This window comes from Neolamprologus brichardi, chromosome 19, assembly GCF_056152115.1.
Source record: "Neolamprologus brichardi isolate AB-2024 chromosome 19, ASM5615211v1, whole genome shotgun sequence".
In the NCBI taxonomy this organism is placed as follows: Eukaryota; Metazoa; Chordata; class Actinopteri; order Cichliformes; family Cichlidae; genus Neolamprologus; species Neolamprologus brichardi.
Window position 1 is genome coordinate 9,663,340 of NC_142122.1, and position 20,257 is coordinate 9,683,596.

The window sequence follows — 20,257 nt, forward strand, 5'->3', positions numbered from 1 at the left end:
CCAGACTGGCAAACAGATGTTGCCAACATGGTGCCTCTGCTAAACACTCATATCATGATTAAAGGGTTTTTTCCTGTCTCTTCTTTACTCTTTATATTTTGATTCATCAGCTGTTGAAAGACGTTTTTGTTGTTGGGGTTTATTTGTTTGCTTGTTGGAATAAGTGGTTCAATATATATGAAAAGAGATACCGGGTGTTGCAACTGGCACCAAAACAAACCAGATCAATTAATGGCTCAACAGAACAGAGGAAACTGGCCTAAATTTCAATTTTTGGATGAGTAAAGATTGTAATCACCTTAATTCCCTGTTGTCTCTGAACGCACTGAAGTAATTACATGGCACAAAAACTTAATGTATTATATTTACTAGTTAAAAAGCCAGACATTCCCTTTGTTGTTTTTCAGAAACTTAGGATGGGTTGTTATGCTGTTAAATGCAGGATTGGCAAAGAAAGGCATAAAAATAACAACACTAACCAATTACAAGGAAAAACAAGCTTATACGAAATCAGATAAATGCAAGCGTATAGTAATCGAAACAGCTATTTTATTCATTAATGCCGATTTTAACATGTTTGTTTATTGCCAGTTGCGTAGTTGAGTTAAGAATCTGGCTTTCACATCAGGCAGTTGTTTGCTAAGGCCTTTGCAGCACAAATAGCAGAAAAGAAAAGAGAAAAAAGTCCCAATATCCCACAATAATATGGAACATGGCGCCATCAAGATAATGTGACAAGATATGGTGCAAAGTGCAGCATATTTACAGGCGTGGCTCAAGAGTTGGGAGTTCGCCTTGTAATCGGAAGGTTGCCGGTTCGAGCCCCGGCTTGGACAGTCTCGGTCGTTGTGTCCTTGGGCAAGACACTTCACCCGTTGCCTACTGGTGGTGGTCAGAGGGCCCGGTGGCGCCAGTGTCTGGCAGCCTCGCCTCTGTCAGTGCGCCCCAGGGTGGCTATGGCTACAATGTAGCTTGCCATCACCAGTGTGTGAATAGGTGAATGACTGGATATGTAAAGCGCTTTGGGGTCCTTAGGGACTAGTAAAGCGCTATATAAATACAGTTGTTGGGGCCTGTTGCGTTTGCAAGATAACATCAGTTAGGTTTGCCAGTACTAAGGGTAAGAACCAGTTTTTGACTTTTTTTCCCAAATTGAGTGTATCCAGCACATGCAGAAAACCTCTGTACTCCCAAATGTACAGCACACTTTTTGTGTTTTTTGCTCCACATCTGGTGTACGTTTTGTTTTATAATCTTTTGATCTTTGGCTTTGCTGTGATATGCAAGTAGACTGATGATTAAACATTTCCGCTGTGGCAAGAAGGCATGTGTCGTGCATGCAATACAGGATGTGATGTTGTTAGATTTTGTTGTTGTTGTTTTTATGTAGCCCTCATCAGTAAGGTTTTTTTAAAGTGCCACTAAAATTTCTCAAGATTTAAATCCAGACTGTCGGCTGTCCTGGTATGCATCTGTTTATTGCAGCTGTTTAGAGAGACACTCAAGGCTTTTCCTGTGGACCTCTGAGAGGCGGAGGAAGTGTGTCCTAATAGCAGAAAAGAAAAGACACAAAGAGGGAGGGAGGATGAAGAGGAGGGTAGATTCTTGGAGCCCGAGCGTTTCGCTGAAGGGTGGAGACTCGGAGCAGCAGTGAGGAGGGAGGATCTCAGCGGGAGTAGACACACACAGAGAGAGAGGGAGAGAGCGAAAGGCATACAGATAGAGGAGTGTGTGTTGTGAGCGTGGATGTAATCGGCTGCCTCTGTGTGTGTGTGTGACAGAAAGAGATCAGCAGAAGGCAGAACGCGTGGATACTACTCCACATGACTGGCTGCATTTGGATTCACGGAAGGAGAGCACACAACCACAGTAAAGGTAGGTTGAATTTTTATTTACATTTTTGCTTCCTGTCATTTAGTTATTTTTTGTAATTTGGTGGCATATGGGTTAATCGCATCTGAAACAGGGTGTGTTCCAGAGGAGGGGCGGGGGGGTTTACATATCCATGATGTCTTTTTTGTCAGCGCTCGAGGGGTGAGATTGATGCTGCTGGCTGGTTTACGTCATGGAATCCCCTCCTCCCTCTAAAATCACTAAAAAGCTCCTTCCTTAGAGGTGAGCCGCTGTCTAATACCCCCCTCCCCGTTCATTATCTCCTCCTATACGTGTGTGTGAAAAGAAAACAGGAGAGTGGGCTTTCTTCCTTGCTTTTCTTATTCCTCACTCCTCCTTCTTGTCTCAGGATTGGGCAGATCGTATAATGTGGGGCCAGAGGAATTAAGGGCATCTGTTTCAGGGGATATTTGCCTGAGCAGAAGGGATGGAAAAGGCAAAGAAAGAGGTGGATGAAAAGCAGGGTGGGGGTGGTTGGCAGGAAGAGATGCAAAAGACGGAAGCAGCCGAAAGTTATCCAGAAGCTTTTCGTGAGGCTTCCTAGCCCTCCATTGAGGAAAGGAAAAAGCAGTTGACAACACACAAGCTGGATGTAGTGGTTGTATCAGGCAGATGGCTGAGGGAGAAGGAGGGAGGGAGGAGGTGGAGAGGGGGGTGGTGGATGTTTTTTTTTATGTAGCTTACAGACTATATAGATGCTGACAGCGGCACACATTCAAAAGAAATGCAAGAAAACAAACACAGATGCGCTGTTTTTCCCCGGTCTTAGCCCGTCACACAAAGGCATCGTCATGCACAGCTCACGTTAAATCACCCAATCATGTGCATGCAATTGTGTTACATATCCAGGCCTATTACAAATGCGAGCTGGAATTACGCAAGAGCTCGCGTCCAGGCAGGTCGTACTGTATCTCAAAGAGGAACTGCTCCGAGGCCACATCAGCTGCATCGATGTTGAGACTAAAAGAGCGGCTCACAATGCCTCACAAAACCTTGAGTGTTTTCCAGAACCCGAGTCTTTAAAGAGAAAGCGAAGGGAGTAAGGGAGGAATGACTGAAAAGGAGTAAGGGGAACCGAGCGGTGCACGACTTGCTGAGCACGGTGACCTCTCCCTGCTCCTTTCACAACCTCCGCCCAAAAATGATTCTGTTTCAGGGTAAAGTGAGAAACTACGGTTAGCCTTGTCATCTGTGTGTCAGTTTCCTTATTTAAGATGTGAGCAGAAGTGACTTCATAGGAAAAGCAAACATGAGGTGGGAATTATGTTGAATTAAAGGCTTTGACCTTTGTACTCAAAGCGCTTGTTTGCTTCTGACAGTGTTGATTTTGGTTTTTAAGCTCATTCGACTGTGCTGTGTTCTCAGCTGTCGTTTAGGGAAAGAGGAAATCAAGTCTGGAGTCTTCGAAACAAAGCTCAAGCCAAGTCACTAGACTTTAATTGTTCTTTTACAGTCTAAACTCAAGACCTAATTTTTACAATCTGCATATAAAGAGAAATGTCCACCATGCGTAGCTGTGCAGTGGGCAGCCGGTCGATACGGTCGACTAACTGCCTGAAAACAGAGTAGTTTGAGTTGTTATGTCTTCATTGTCCACTGCTAATTGTTATTTTGCTTATAGTCACTTTCACTGGCGTGTGGTCTTGACTGTGGCAATATATCTTTAACCCTCTTAAAGTACGCATCTAGACAATAAGTTGTGGGGAAAGTATTCGGAGTCAAGTCACATAGCTGTCACACACGTTTGTGGCATTGTCGTACCGCTGCTGCCATTGGGGAGCGCTATTTCCATAGATTTGTGGTTGGGTGGGTGGTAGATGTCACATATCCACCCTAGCGCAGGATACGGCCTGAGTTTTCCCAGCAGACCACTGATTCCAATGAAAAAAACATTGTTATTTACATTTTTATTTTTGTGAATTAAGTGTGAGCCGGATCTACCAAATGCAAGTCTTATCCAATCCAACTCAAATCCTCGAGTTTCAAGTTCGCAGGAGCAGTTTTTATGTCTCCTGGAGCAAATCCAGCAAAGGCTAAAGCCATGGCAGAGGTCACTGCAGGAGGAAAAGTCTTAGGCCTGTCACCTCTCATAGCTGTCATATAAGTTTAAACTGGTTAATCTCACAGAGATGTGTTTAAATAAAATTTACAGCAAGTCTGACTCGAGTCCAAATCAAACAGAAGTGTTTAGTTTCCAGGCTTTTAGTTTGTAAAAGCTGATCAGAAAGAGCAGAAGGCCAGTGAGTGTCTGTGATGGTCCCTCAGCAGAATCCACACAAGCCCGGACGTTTGTGATATTGTTAACAGCCCAGGAATCTGGCTGTGTTATTCTCTTGCATGCTGATGATGTGTTCGTGCTGCCATGAGTGAGGGCGAAACTCCTTCAGATTCCCATCAATGAAATCACGGAGAACAGAAACTGACGTACACAAAAGATGCGACCACACTGTCTCATTCCAAGTATAATTTGGAGTGGGTAAAAGACGTGATTACCCCCCGAAAACCTTCACAAAAATCAGCAGCATTATTTGGCTGATGACCCCCCAAAGAAAAAAGAATTGGGTTTTTTCTTTGTGTTTGCGCCTGAAGCTCAGAGGCTGTTCCCGTGAGCGCCAGTGTCGTGCATTGTTTCTACCCCACTAACTACACTGCTGTTATGTAACACGCAAATCAAAGGTTTAAAATGCTTTACGTTTGAGGGAAAGCCAAACCACTTGGTCACTGCTTCAATCTGACAATGCAAAAACACACAGGACCTTGGCTGTTTGATAAACATAAAAGACCATATTTGCACTCCCTGGAGCAAAAGAAGCCTCCTCCCTGCTGCCTCCTTGACTCCCAGCGGATGCGTCATTTCCTGGGCCACTGCTTTCTCCCCTCCCCCCTCGGGGACCTAGATTACCCCCACTACACATGTATACAGTATATGTACACACACAGCCTCTGAGATGGTAAGATGGGCAGGGCGTCCTGGGGGTGGCACAGATGTCCAGGCTCATTGAATGATCGTGGGTGGTGGTGGTGGTCTGACTGGGAGGAAGTGGCACGAGGAGGGAGCACGAAGCAGCTAATACGTGCCAAAATTAAAACAATGCTGGGGGAAAAATTAGCCTGATGATGATGATGATCATCGATATCATGAATATTTATTTCACTTGACACAGATTCTAAAAACAGTTTTTGTGACTGAATCGATAAAACAGATTTACAGCTGCGTGCTTGCTAGCCCTTTAAATGGTTAAATGATTAAATTAGCAGCTAAAATGTTTTAATATTACACTTTTTTGTTTTTTAAATGATGAAGATTTGAAAGAAACATTTAGATCCTTTTCTATTTCTTAGTGAATTCGCTTTACAGTGCTATATTAAAAAGCAATGGCTTTAGAGATATTGAATGGGGATTGTGTATTTTTCATAAATCATGAATGAAACGCAACCACAAGCCTCCCTCCCACACACAATATAGATCCACAGCACTGAGGTGCTCTTTTAGTACTAAATACGCAACTCTGGTGGCTCACATGAGATTTTCCCGCGATGTTTTCACACGTTTTTCAGTCAGTGCATGTTCAGTTAGCTAGTACAGATATTAACTTGCACTATGTTTTCATTTCTTTGTGTTTTCAGGCTTATCAGTGAGGGATAGGCCTCTTGAATGGGCCGTTTTGTGATCAAACCTCCAAATGTTCTTTATTTCTTCTACTAATATGATGCTATGTGTTGAGATCCCGCTCAGAGCCCAGTATAACTGAAGACTGTGATGGAGAAGGGCGTTCAGCTGTCGCACTCAGCATCATCTCCACAGACAGTTATGACCTGACAGTTCAGCTCTCTGTGTCTCATCGCTTCGTCTTTGCGTGCAGAGGGAGGGGCGTCCTTTCTCCTGTTCAAGGGCAGGGATCCGTGCTAAATTACAGTCAACAGTCAATATCTTCCTGATTGTGTTCATTAATAACTCCGGAGGTCAGTTTTATGTTTCTGTACTTCTCCTTGCTGCGGTCAAAGCCACTCTGGAAGAAGGTATAGCTACCACATCCTCTCTTTCATTTTTCCAACAAACTTTATTTCCTGCTTTTATTTGCTTTTCTCTCTCTTTCTTGGTGTCCTCTTGTATCCGTTTACACTTCTGCAAATCTTTCTTTAGCTGAGCGTGCCCTTTGCTGTCTTTAGTTCCCCAGTGACATCGCAGCTCAGTGTCCTATGACGCATTGAGGATGGTACAGTTACTCTGTCATACTATGAGAGTCAGATGACTGAAGTTTTTGCACACTTTTTCTTCTGCACACTCACACAAGGCTACAGAAATAAATGGAAAAACTACATTGTTAAAAAGTCCACAGCCAGGTTTAGGATTGGTTTTGTTTGGTAGGAAAGCATGAAATACTGACTCAATGGGAAGGATTGCAAATACTTCTCTCAGGATGCTATAAGCTCAGCTTGATTAATATGAAAAGAAATAACATTTTATTGGATACCGTCATTTGTAGCGAGGTATACAGATTGTTTTTTGTAGGATGCAATACACCAGGGAGGATGGGGTGGATTTTGGCCCTCTGGCCGGCACATAGTTAACCAGGACTGCACAGAAAACCCTGTGTGACTTCCTGGTTGCTAGTTGCCATCAAAGTTTGTATGGATGACACCAACTTGTCTGCAAACACTAGCAAAATACAGTGTTTACAGACAAGTCTGCATCTTTCATGCAGACAAGTGCGGCAATCTGCTAATGACCAGAGCAATCAGAAGGAGGTTTTTAATGCAGAACCCTCTTTTCACTTGGCAACAACCAACAAAGTCCAGCAATCACTCATGAACTCGTTGGGGAATATACATTTTTCACCCCCTGGTCTCTAGGCCTTAAGAGCCCAAATCTGTCAGTTTGAAAAAGGCAAAATTAAATGACAATTTGTCTACTAGGGAAGATAAACATTTACTCCTTTTTTTCTTTAAGAAAAACTACAAAAAATAACTTTTCTTCAGAAATAACCAAGAATTTGTAGTAAATCTGCTGGGTTTATGAGTGTAACTTAAATGTAACAGCAACAATAAGTAAGGGGGCTTTGAGGAAGGTGTGCTGTTTGCATTCTTGTAAAGACAGGCCTTAAGAGACCTTCAAATGAGCTCTGAGCAGGGGTTACTTCCTGCCTTCTAGCTGTCCCTGCAGACCCTTGCAGGTTAATCACTGACTCTCCAGGGTCCAGATGGCTGAGCCAGGGACACATTTTTAATTACCACGCTCTGATTTCACACCCTAGGCATCACAGAGGACAGAACACTCCCTGCTTCGCTGCTTAAATTTCTCTCTTTGGATGGTGTAGGGAATAAAAGACAGGATAAATAAGGTGTGCACTACAGAAGTGAAAGGAGTTGGAAAAAAGGAAGGAGAACTGAGCCGAGAGCCAGCCTGCGTGGGAGTACGTAAGAGATCGTCGCTCTCGACAGGCCAGGAATTATATTTTCCTCACCAGGATGTTTCCTGTGGCGCTTAATCACCCTTTAAGTCAGCGACACCCAGAGTCGAGCAGCAGCTATAATCACATCTATGGAGGGCCTCGTCACGAACACAGACCCCCCGAAAGCCTGTAGGAAGAGGTTCAAAAAAGCTCCAAATGTCAGGGGAAGGATGGCAGAAGGGGTTAGATTGATTCGGTGGTGTTAGAAGCAGGACAGAGCATGCTGGGGTTGGTTCTGTCATATCGGTGAACACCTGTCTGCCATACAGGGAGGGACGGGAAGCAGAAGGCTGGAACAAAGGAGAGAAATGGATCACCACTCACATGTTGCATTTGTTTTTTCCCGCTCACCACAGTTTAGCTAGAAATTCTTTACTGGTCTAAAAGTAAGGAACGATATTTCCAAGTATTTAAATAAAAAAACTAATTCCTTGGACTTAAGTATTTTAACACCCTTTGTCTTTCATCCACTGATCTCGCTGCTGCTTTGCGACATTAATATGACGACACAATCTGTTCACCAGGAAATCAAATTCAGCAACTTTTTTCTTTTCTTTTTTAAGAATGGCTGGCTTTCCTGACTTTCCCACAGCATAAAGTGAATTAAAATAAGCAGGAAATTACCAAAGTTAGTGCAGCAATTACTATAAAAAAGCCGCTTTGTCTCTTTTCTACAGTAAATGAGATGAGTGTTTATTTTCAAACTCACAAGAAGTGTTTTATTTCCTGATGTCCCACCTGGGTGGGATCAAACTAGCTACCTTTCAGTTACCATGCAATATTGGAGGCACTTGATTAAAATGGCAACATTATATGGCTGGAAAAGTTGTCTAAAATACACGGTAATGTTGTTTTAAGCGTAATTTATGTCCCACACTTTTAAAAGTTTATCGTCACCTCCAGGCCCGACAGGTGAAGTACATTCAGAAGCGCCTTAAACCTGCATTCTCTTAATGGGCAACAGGGGGCGACTCTTCTGGCTGCAAAAATAAGTCTTATTGTAGAGAAGATCACACAAAAATACAGCTATGTTTTAAAAACTGTGTCATAATTGGCCTAGTTGGGAAAAAAAACATTGGTCTGGTTTTTTTTAACGTTAATCACAAACTTTGTTTGGAGGGTAGCAAACTGCTAAACTAGTTGTTTAATTTCTTGCAAATTCAGTGTTTATAAAACTTTACTTTCATATTGCTCTCGATCCCAGCAGCAGCCTACAGAAGATGATTGCTGGAAAGTTCCCGGATGTAAAAGCGATTCTTTTGATTGACAAGCCGGATATTTCTGTGAGCAAACATGTGTTCTATACAAATAAAACTTATGATGACACAGTCGCATGTTACTAGTCACGTGACTCTGCCACTGTGCAATGTCAATAACAGTTATTAATTAGAATAACTGGGTGATACACACAGCAAATAAACTCGCAGGCCAGTTCATTAGGTACACCTGTTCAACTGCTCCATAATCCAAACATCTAATCAGCCAATCACATGGCAGCAACTTAATGCATTGAGGCGTGTAGACATGGTCGAGATGATGAAGTTCAAGCTGAGCATCAGAACGAGGAAGAAAGATGATTTTTGTATCTTTGAACATGAGCTGGTCTGAGTGTTTTAGAAACTGCTGCTCTACTGGGATTTTCCCACACAACCATCTCTGAGTTCACACAAAGTGATCTAAAAAAAAAGATTCTGTGAGCAGAAGTTAACTGGGCAAAAATGCCTTGTTGGTCTCAGAGGTCAGAGGAGAACGGCCAGACTACTTTGAGCTGATAGCAAGGCGACAGGTACTGTTTGCATCTCTGAATGCAAAACGCATGAACGTTGAAGCAAATGTACTACAGCAGAGCACAATAAGTGCCGCTCCTGTCAGCTAAGAATAGAAAAATAAGGCTACAGTTTGCACAGGCTCACTAAAATTGGATGATGGACGACTGGAAAAATATCGCCTGGTCTGAAGAGTCTTCATTTCTGCTACGATATTCAGATGGCAGAATTTGGCATAAACAAGATGAAAACATGGACTCATTCTGCTTTATATCAGCGGCTCAGGCTGTTGGTGATGGCCCCGGTAGCCTGAACCATGGGGAACATTTTCTTGGCACACTTTAGACCTCTTCGTACCAACTGAGCATCATTTAAATGCTGCCGCCTGCCGCTGACCAGGCCGTTCATCCCCATCTTCTGGTGGCTTCTTTCAGCAAAATAATACACTGTCACAAAGCTCAAATCAAACTGGCTTCTTAAACATCACTGTTCTTCGACTGCTGCTCTGAATGTGAAGCAGCATTTGACTTTTTTAGTGGAGTATCAAAAAAAACTTTCTTTGCCATCAAGAACTAAATAAAATTTCCCGCTGAGAGATTTTACAAGACCATCCCGTTACACACTTCACACCTGCTACAGCTCTCCTGCTGCTAGTTTAAGAATCACTGCGCAGATGAGATTATTATAGACGCTTGCATAACACAGTGTAACAATGTAGATTAATGGCACCAGTGAATCTGGAGGGGCTACAGTGAACTCCAAGACTGCAAGAGTCCTTTTTCTTTTTGCTTGTTATTTAAACTCCAAGCAGCTTCAGCATTGCTAAAATACTTTGGCTCAGGGGTCCTGCAGCTGTTGGCAAGGTTTTGTTAATGGATTCCTCATTGTAACGTTGCTTTAATGTTGCGCGCTGTGCTAACATGATTTATGATGGCAGGAATTCCCGTCCTCTGCAGATCTGCTCATGCAGGATAATTGGCCCATTTATCAGAACTGAGATGCAGAGTCACAGATGCATTAAAGAATGAATCTGAATGGCCAGAAGAAGAAAGGACAGGCTGATAGAGAGAAAGTTAGGGTCAGCACCCACTGAGGACTTAAAGGAAGAGTTGGACATTTTTAGAAGTGTCACTATTTGTGGTTTTGCTGAGAGTTAGATGGGAGGACCGATAGCACTGTTGCTTTGTTTAGTGTAAAGACTGCAAATGAGGACAAATAACTAGGCTACTTCTGTCCTACCAGCACATCTAAATCTCACTACACAGCACTTTATATTCCATATGTCTTCCTGAAAGCCTGTAAAACCTCTTTATGCTAAGCTAGGGTAAACAGCTGATCTCTGTTGTACATATTTATTGCATAGACAGAAGAACGATCAGCCTTCTTATCGTGCTGAAAACCTTTTAAGTTTAGTCTGAGGATTAGTATGTTTGCAACAGAGGTAGCTGTTTCCAAGTTAAGGGACCAGCATAGTTCATGGAACAACTGGTTTGGGGAAAAGCAAAGTTATAACATACAAACGCTAAAGTGAAACCAAGTGTTTAAAACAATAAAAACTGTCCACTGTAGCTATTTTCTTTTCTTCTTTAATGTATTTTTTTCCACTCTGCTCCCTCTGTGTTGTGAACTCCACTGCAATTCCTTTCCTGTTCTGGGCAACTTTACAAAATCATGTCATGCATAGGTTGTGTACCCATAAACCCTCACTCTGCAGAGCAAATCACCTACGCAAATGACACAAATGCAATATCTCAAATGCCAAATTATCCACATTATACTATGGAATACCTTGAAGGAATTTCTTCAGCTTTGGCACACACTGTCATCGTTTGAATCCATCAGACATTAGTGTAAAATGGCGACATATTTTTAAGTAAATTCACCTTAAATCAATGTCAAAGTCCCATATCTCTCAGGACATTGGTGACATCCTTCGTGGCATGTATTTTTATGAGCCTGGACAGACTCGTAAAAGTTTGACTTGTGCTTATAATTAAGGATCTGGCTACAAAATAGTCACACATTTAACCCCTCCAACACTAAACTTTGTATGGCATCAACAAATGGGATCAAACATTAACTGATGAGTTTTGGTGGTGCTACAGGCAGATTATGTTACCTTGTCCCTGCCCTGTCTTTGAGATAGTTGTTAAAAATTATCCTCTCATCTTTCTCTCAAGCATATTTCCTTTAAAAGTATAAATGACTTTGCCTTGTTACTTGTGCTCCACTTGCATCTCCATCTGTGGTGCGCTGTTTCTCCATCAGTTATTTGTCTTTAGCCCAGTTTGTAGGAGCTATCTGTGACATTCTGACACACAGTGATCAGAGGACAGAGGCTGCACAGACATGCCTTGGCGTAATTTATCTGGAATGTGGGATTGAAAGCATGCAGAGCTCTGATTCCGATTCTCACTCCCCTTCTCTTTCCTTCTCCTTGTTTGCAGAGAGCGTGGCAGACACAAACTGCTGACCGAACTGCAGACGCGCCCCAGGGCAGAGCGCGGAGGAGTAAGTAGACAAGGTACGTCCAGGCAAGAGGAAGAAGGTTGACGAGAAAAGACGAATGGCGACATCTTTCTCAATCTTGTGGCATGAGGGCTGTGAGGGACCAAGCAGCCAAAGCAAAGAGGACACAGGAAAAAAGTATCTTCAAAAAGGGTTTTCTTTATTTTAACCCTCAAAAAGTCCAAAATTCAAATTCATAAACATACTTAGCAGGCCTATAAAAGAGGTCAACTAAATATAACTCTACGAAAAGTAATTTCCAGAAACTTAAACAAAACAAAGTGAGACACAACTTAACTCAGAAACTGACCTAATTACAAAGAGCTTTTATAATGATTTGGCCAAACCATTTACACACAATAGGGGGGAAACAAAAACATACACTAATATTAACTAAGCACAGAATAACCTAAGTAAACCTAAAACACGCCTGCTCCTGGTATACCATGGTTGGTCCTGCTGAGCAGGCATGTTGTTCCCAGAGTCCTCAGCCATGCCTTTTGCCCAGACAGGAAACAGCCACCGCCCAAACCCAGGTACCTCAAAGAAAGAGAAACATAATTAATATAACAAAACATTTTAGAAAAACCACACAATGCTACTATGTGCGCGCCTCATAATATCAGTGTTAGGTTTAACCAAATGATTAATAAATTCTATTAATGAAGAAAACTGCAAAGCAAACTAATAAAGTGAAAAAATGGACTGATTTACCCCTGTGTGGCTGATGCCATCACAAGGGCACGGTGATGACACAGCCCTCTTGCTGCAGCTGCAAAGAGTTTGTGAACTAATCGTGACAGCTGCCATAAAGTTGTCGACAGCTTACACGGTTAAGGCCTCTGTCCGTCTGAATGCATTATTTATCAGTGTCACACTTATCGGGATGATGACACCAGACGCAACATCTCAGAATGGTATTTTAAGCAGCTAGCAGAAAGGAAAGGAAAGTAGGTTGGAAGGAAGGAAGGAAAAGTGTGCATCTGCTACATGTCACCATCACCCCGCCCTCCTTTAGCAGATATGAAAATGTCAGGGTGGCATTTTCGCACGCTCCAACAGTAATGAACAGGAAAGTGACCTTGCAGCCTCAGTGAAAGCTCTGCCCAATTGCTTCTTACTTTTTTCTCTTTCTCTTTTTTCTCTTTTTTCCACATTCATGCTTTAACTGTAGTGTCATTTGGAGAAGTTTTTGCCATTTTTAGCCATGCGAGCAAAATAGCTTTTTTTGTTTCATCCCTTAGCAATGTGTTAAATTAACTTTGATGAGATGAAATATAGCCCTCTGATTAATTAACTACACCCTTATTGCTTCCATATGAATAAAGAGCACTTAATTAACTAATTCAATCTTTACTTAAGTGATCATCATCAATTGTGAACGCCTTTAAAATCAGCATTTTGATAGTTTGCTAGTCTTGAACCATTTAGGTGCATGTTAATATGATACTACAATCTTCCCAGGAGTCAACATTCCTGCAAAGGTCAGGCTGCGCAGTCCTTGGAAAAACTCAGACTCTACAGGCCTCAGTTAACATGTTAAATGTTGAAGTTCATGCAAGTGCAATTAGAAAAAGACAAGTATGTCTATAAAAAGACAACAACCAAGGTGCTTGCAGTGGACCAGTCAAAGCTCAGACCACAAGCCAGTTGAAATGCTGAGAGCAGTGCATCAGCGAGTGCCCACAAACCTCAAAGGACTGAAGCAATACTGTGAAGAAGAGTGAGCCAAATATTAAAAGACTTTTAAGGTGCACAGAAGATGTTTACTTCCCGCTAAAGGCGAGTTTACAAGCTTAGTTTCTCACATGACTATATAAAGTCTAGTAGAGAATTATTTTTCCACATGACTGTATACTTTATTTAGCTCTAAAGCGGGGAAATTCCTGTGTTACATCTGCCAAAACTGTAAATAACCAGAGTCGCAGTTAATTTACGTGTGGCCATTTCATTAATTATCATAGAGCTTAGTGGGTAAAATAAAAAGTGAAACTTTTTACATTTCTCAAATTTCTGCCTCGTAGTCTCCTCTGTCCTCTTCCCTGTAACCTGAAAATTAAACTCGGAGTGCCATTTAAAGGATGTCCCAGCTATTAAAATGTATCTGGAGAACAAGAGAAGGCTTCCTCTGCACTAGTGTTTTTAGCCTGTATTTATAAAGTAAGCATGGCACACAGATGGAATACGCAAAATACAAAGGGACTCCGGGGACTGTAGGTACGATATCTCGTCACAATGCGGCATGTGGTGAATTTAATTAAACGCAGACCTAATTATAAAAGCTGGCGTGAACACTGTTACGCTCGTCAGTAGTTGAGCTGTAACGAAACAATTTATGATGCATCTGTGCCAAGCATCATATTTAATTGACACGAAGCGCTGAAGTTTCATCGAGTTAAATGCCTGACACCTGCAGTCCTCTCTCCTCGCGTCTCTCCCTCATCTTCTCACATCTCTTCACGTGAACTAAGACACAAGGGGAGGATGCAAGGACAGGAGGAAGATGTAAAAATGGAGAAATTACAAAAGGGGACTTGACTTTGATCCTTTAGCTTCTTCCATATTTAATACAGCGTTTATTCAAAACATCAACTCTCCTTGACAATTTTCTTAAAATAGGCTATTGTACCTCTTTTTTTTTTTGGCATGTGTTAAAATGGAAGACCTACTTTTCTTCACGTATCCCAGAAACCTTACAGAGTGACATTTATCCCTATCAATAGTCTGATGATACGGTGGCCTGTTTTGACGTCTCCCAGAGGTGTTGAAACAATATTGTGGCCTTGATATAAACGACACTAAAGACTAATTTCTGTTCAGCGATCTTAACTCTCTGTCCTATTTTTATTTTGGTGAGGGACGAAAACGAAGTTTGCTTTGCTTTAAGGGCTTTTAAAAAGCTAACAGAGTTGATTAGCAACCTCATAATGGATATTGGGGGGGTCTTTGGCACACCATGACCCTACAAGGTGACGTTCTCCTCAAACTGAGAACATCCAGGATCCCTCAGCTGCAGTGGCTATAAACCATCGTGTTTATGTTCCACTCCTCGCGCTTTGAGCCTGCTGCAGGCTGTTCTCACGGATCGTCTACACGTTGTCATTTGGTTTGCGCTGACATCGTGCAGAGATGTTCCAGCTTAGGTTAGAGGAGGGGGAAAATGGAAAATGAAAAAATACTCTTCCTGTCCTCAAAAATATTTAACCTTTGTGTTGATAATTAATCTTCTACATTGTATTGGTTTCCATTTTATTGTTTCAGCTTATGCAAAAATTACAAAAACAAGCCAGTTGGAGCTTCTTGTGCAGGATGCTTTACAGTTTTTATCCCATTTATTTTAGGGTTACTCCAAAGATTAAATAGATTAAATGGAGCACTGTAACGAAAAATAATTTCCCCTATTCTGATTCTGATTCTGAGATCACTGTAGTACTTTTTAATCATGATATTTCTTTTCACCTGTAAACCATTTAAGAACGCTTTAAAGTTAAATTCTCTGCTTCACTTGAGTACAATCGATCTTTAAAGCATTGCAAATATAACATGGAATTAACCCGTGAACCTGTGCTGAGGAGCAGATGTGCCAGCATAATGTTTATGCTTTGCTCCAGCACCTCGCTGAGATGAGTGCTGAACACACGCTGAGTCGTACCACAGCGTGCACAGACGAATAACGAAGGGGGGCTCCAGCGATGATTGATCGCACGCCGAGGATGAAGCCGTTTTGGAGGGCTTGATCCATTTAATCAAAGCAGCTGGAGAACTCAGGGGAGGCCCTCAGGACACGGTGACAAATGTAAAGAATAAATAGTTGGAGAAATGTAATGAAGACACTGAACAGTTTCATCGCATCTAAAGACCTGTGAGCACATTGGGAAGTATTTTCCACCAATATTTAATCACCTATAGTGGCAAGAAATGTGCACCTTCAAAGGCGTTCCAGAGAGAACTTGAGGAGCACTGAAGCTTCTCCAAGAGGGCAGTTATTATTTGTTTGATCTGCAAGAAGCATTTGAACAGTTTTAATCACTCAATACAGTAACTGCAGTTGAGAGAAAAAATATGTGTATTAAAAATTGCATCCATCCATTCTTTAAGTATACCTGCTTTACCCTTCAGTACACCTGGTCTACTGGCTGCCATAGGGCTGTCAAAGGAGAAAAAAAAACACCACTCACACTTATAGCCAATTTAGAATCGCCAGCCAACTGTCTATGCACTGTGAGAGTAAGCAAGACTACCTGCAGATAGAGGTGATATACTCAAACAAAGGGCATGTAAAAAACAGTTTGCATTTAATTTAACATCTTGCAACTTTTATATGGAGGAAAAGTCCAGTTTCAGCAAGCGTATGTCTGCTTAAACGGGGCAATAATAGCTTCTGAGGCCAGGTTGCTTACTTTTTCACAGAAGAAATATCCTGATATGTTGAAAACAATCAAAACCTCAAATGAAATGTAGTTAATTTTCATGGCTGCACACCATGTTTTTCATGAATTGTCCTACATATAAGGCAGAGACAGACGCTATGCTCTTGTGTGACAGTGACTGAGTATCACCACATATGTTTAAAAAACCAAAAAATATTGTGCATAATGAGAGCTTTTCCTTTCTGAAACCTCTAATGTTTCTTATCCGTTTATCTTTTTTGAAATTTAGTACCGGACAAAGCGCCACCCCCACACTCCCCTCCCACCTCCCCCGCCTCCCTCTCTTACTGTCAGGGGCTGCCTAGCAACTGACACCATAAATAATATGCTTGTGTCTGTGGTTTGTGTGTCTGTAGGCATGTGATAATAAACAGGGTATCTGTTACTAGCACTCCTCTCTGCATGCCTGTTACACTATATCAGGGGTGGGCAACTCCAGGCCTCGAGTGCCGGTGTCCTGCAGGTTTTAGCTCTTACCCTGGGTCAACACAACTGGATCAAATGATTAGTTCGTTACCAGTCCTCTGGAGAACTTCAAGACATGTTGAGGAGGTAATTTAGCCATTTAAATCAGCTGTGTTGGATCAAGGACACATTTAAAACCTGCAGGACACCGGCACCCGAGGCCTGGAGTCGCCTACCCCTGCACTATATTATAGTGCTCGTCTCTCAGCTGAAATGTTTGGGATGTTTAAATCTCTTTCTGCTACAGGCAGACAGAGCACGCGAGGCCTGACTGATAGCGCCCATGGCGAGCAATAACACGGCCAGCATCGCACAAGCCAGGAAGCTGGTGGAACAGCTGAAGATGGAAGCCAACATCGACAGGATAAAGGTGCGCTGGCACCTCGTGGTTTATGTTTTTAATTAGGTTTCCGTCCGTTAACTTATATGTATTTGTTTACATTTGGGCTTAAAAGTTTACAGAGCTAATGGAGGTAAACAATAGCAATGAATACTTCATTTACTTTTAATTTTTGCTAATGTATCCAAGTAAAAAGCCTATTAAGAACAAACTGTACTTACAAAGAGAGCAGCAATCACTGTTACGGTCATAAAAACAGACAAACGCAGCTGTCGCACATGACTATATTATTATTTTTTCGATTTACAGTACTGTGCAAAAGTCTTCAGTCAACTCTCATGTCTTTATATTATGGTGAATGAGCTGGACATTCACCAACAAGGTAATCCCCAAACAGCTATTAGCTGAAAACGGGGCGTTTCTCAGCATGGTGTGCAGTGTGTCCTTAAAAATGTGAGAAAACGGGATAAGTGGAGGACAAAAAAAGAGGTGGCCTAAAAAAGTAGCTACAGCAGATGAGGAGTATATGAAAGTCATGTCCCTAAGAAATAGAGGAAAAAATCACCAAAGTTCTGGAACAGGACCTGAGAGATGTATGAGGAGCTTCCATTTAATAGTCCCTGAAGCCTCATTGGAAATGGCCTCAATTGGAAGGGTGAAATCAAGAAGCCCCAAACACACTGTCAGTAAAAGCATACCTGGACAGAAGAACACACAGTGGAACACTATGAGTCATGGGCAGGCCTCCCCACAGCCCAGACCTAGAGCTAGATGTGAGATCATCTTGACAGACAATGGAACAAAAAGCCAGCCAACATCCAAAGAAGAGCTTTGAGTGTCCTTCAAGAAACCTGGAGACTATTCCCGAAGACCTTAAAGACTAGAAAGCTCACCTAAGAGAGTTCAGGCTGTGCTGTAGCATAAAGGTGGTCGGATCAAATAGTGACAGGTTTTGGATTTATATACTCTACATATACTGTTTCCCATTTTTATTTGAAAACATGAAGAAATGGGGGCCAGCTTGAAACTTTTGCACAGTGCTATATGTACAGATGTGTATGGAAGCCTGTTTCTGCCACTTAAAAAAAAAAAAAAAGTATCGTTCTTGACATTTTGACTTATTAACTCGAAATTACGAGTTATTTTCTCAAAATTTGGAGTTAATAAGTCCAAATTTCGAGAAAATAAGTCAAAATTTCGAGAACGATAACTCGAAATTCGAGTAATGGATACTTTTTTTTTTTTGTAGTGGCAGAAACGGGCTTCCATAGATGTGTAAGATCAGAATGATTAGATGATTTATTTGGTTAACATAACAAAATTTAACATTAGGCATTGCCAGAGCAAGTCACATGATGAGGGTGGTAGTTTGTGAGAATTATTGATGAAATAATGTGAGTTTTAAAGTAGTGCTAAGAGGTGAGACTTACTTCTAGGGGTACTTTGGTAAAGCTAAGCTAACCAGGATCTAGCTCCTACATGCTGCTATGCGTTTGAAATCCAGATAAAAGACAAGCATCCGCCTTCTGATTTAACTCTTTGAATTAAACTGGACTGGTGTATTTCCACACTGTGCACGCCAACTTGAACTGATACACTTGTGTGCATGTGTGTTTGTAACTGCAGGTGTCTAAAGCTGCAGCAGACTTGATGTCATACTGCGAAGCTCATGCCAAAGAGGACCCTCTATTGTCACCGGTGCCAGCGTCGGAGAACCCGTTCAGGGAGAAGAAGTTCTTCTGTGCCATCTTGTAAACTCGGCACGTCCCTGCAGCAGTCTGCTTAGTGTGGGGACTTTGAACATGGACGTTCAAAACACGTAGAAATCTTCTAGTAGGAGGGCACGTCGATCATTGCCCCCTTTTCTCGAACGGCACCTAAAGAGTGCAAAAATTAAAGTGTAACCATTAAAGCGGTGCAATTGTTTTTGAGGGGCTGTGCGGCATGTTGAAGGGTTCTGCGCTTTTAGATGACACAAAAGGGATGATGACGATGAGGAGGAGGAGGAGTGTGATGATAACCACCTAGAGACATGATGGACAAGCAGTCAACCTGCCATGTCGTCGGGTTGTGATGTGTAACAACAAAAAATTGATAAAATGAAAAAAATATGGATGTGGTTCTTTTGGGACTTGCAGATGTTTTGTTCAGTGGTTTAAGGGTTGGTTGAGCTCTGTAGGAAAGCAACAAAAAAACAAAAAAACTACACCTACCACTAGACGCCACCTGTATATTGGAATGTTTTTTTTAAGTTGTTTATTTTGTGTTTATTCCAACTTTACCTAAATATCTTTCTATAACTACGTGATTACTGAAGTCTTTTTTTTTTTTTTTTTAACACCAACAGGTTAGTGATAACTTTTTTAATGGGATGTTTGACACATTCAACTCTGTGACCTTTACCTTTCTGAAAATCAGTCTCTGTGTATCAACATCTAGCCTGTCTGGCACATGTGATGCAGTTTGTCTCCTTCAGATACAAACCCTCTTTCTACTATTTGTATGAAATGACTAGCAAGTAAACTGTGCCGTGCTGTGAGTTCTGAATGTTTGTGTTTGTATCATTAACTATTGCATGAAACAGTCAAATGATCTTCTCACTTTCCTTTCATGTGGAGGTTGTATAAAATAGGCAGTCTCATTCTGGAGGTGAGAAAAGTAAATATTAAAACAAAGATGATTCAATGCAGACTCAACGAGCACATCTCTCGATTATACACGATACTGCTAAAAGCATTTTTTTTTAGCAGGCAGCAGATCTCTGAGATTATTTTTTCCACATTGCTTGTAATCATATATATAAACTAAGAACCTCTGGAAACATCATCACATCTGCATGCTCAAGTCAAGCTGACACCGGTTTCATAAGAGAAAATTTACTCTCATGAAAAAATGACTTTAGAAATATTTCTTTGTAATATTTGGCATCCCAAACTTTGACATCTCCACCACAGTTTAAAATAAAGTTTGAGAAGTGCAACATAAGTTCATTAAAATGGCTCCAGCAGTGTGTTTGGCAACTTTAAAGGACATTTACTTTTTAAAAATGGTAACAGTGTAGCTATTTTGCTGCCCTCTGCAGGTACTGAAAGTGCAACTGCGTGGATTACATTCAGGTTTTTCTAATTTTCATTTTAAATCATTATTATTTGCATTTAAAATGTAAAATAAAAAGTTGTAGACTAGCTAGATTAAACATAACAAATCCCTGTCTCTTAACACTACATAACAGAGTCATTAAGGTCACTGAATCAAAACCAGTACTTTAGCTTGTCAGTGTAGGTTGATTCTATGGGCCACAAACAAGCAGTCAGTCAGCATTAATGACTGAGAACCTTCACAGTCAGTCAGCATTAATCATAAACAAAACGGTGAAATAAAACCAGATTCTTGTATCAAAAA

The 20,257-nt window shown here is 41.5% G+C and overlaps 1 protein-coding gene across 2 annotated transcripts; it reads left to right on the top strand.

Moving 5' to 3' along the window:
* Positions 1-1,617: 1,617 nt before the first annotated feature.
* On the top strand, positions 1,618-19,830 carry gng2 (guanine nucleotide binding protein (G protein), gamma 2). 2 transcript variants are annotated; one of them, XM_087832986.1, is made up of 4 exons: positions 1,618-1,875; positions 11,560-11,636; positions 16,763-16,885; positions 18,482-19,830. In XM_087832986.1, the coding sequence occupies exons 3-4, from the start codon at positions 16,799-16,801 to the stop codon at positions 18,608-18,610; spliced, it is 216 nt and encodes a 71-aa protein (XP_087689112.1). In that variant the 5' UTR covers positions 1,618-1,875; positions 11,560-11,636; positions 16,763-16,798; the 3' UTR covers positions 18,611-19,830. The 2 variants fall into 2 exon arrangements, with proteins under 2 accessions (XP_087689112.1, XP_035767021.1); XM_035911128.2 differs by lacking the exons at positions 1,618-1,875; positions 11,560-11,636 and adding an exon at positions 16,490-16,602.
* Positions 19,831-20,257: the final 427 nt, after the last annotated feature.

Coding starts and splice junctions, on each gene's coding strand:
- gng2 (XM_087832986.1), top strand. CDS start 16,799: ATGGCGAGCAATAACACGGCCAGCATCGCACAAGCCAGGAAGCTGGTG. Junction 16,886..18,481: donor CCAACATCGACAGGATAAAG/GTGCGCTGGCAC, acceptor TTGTAACTGCAG/GTGTCTAAAGCTGCAGCAGA.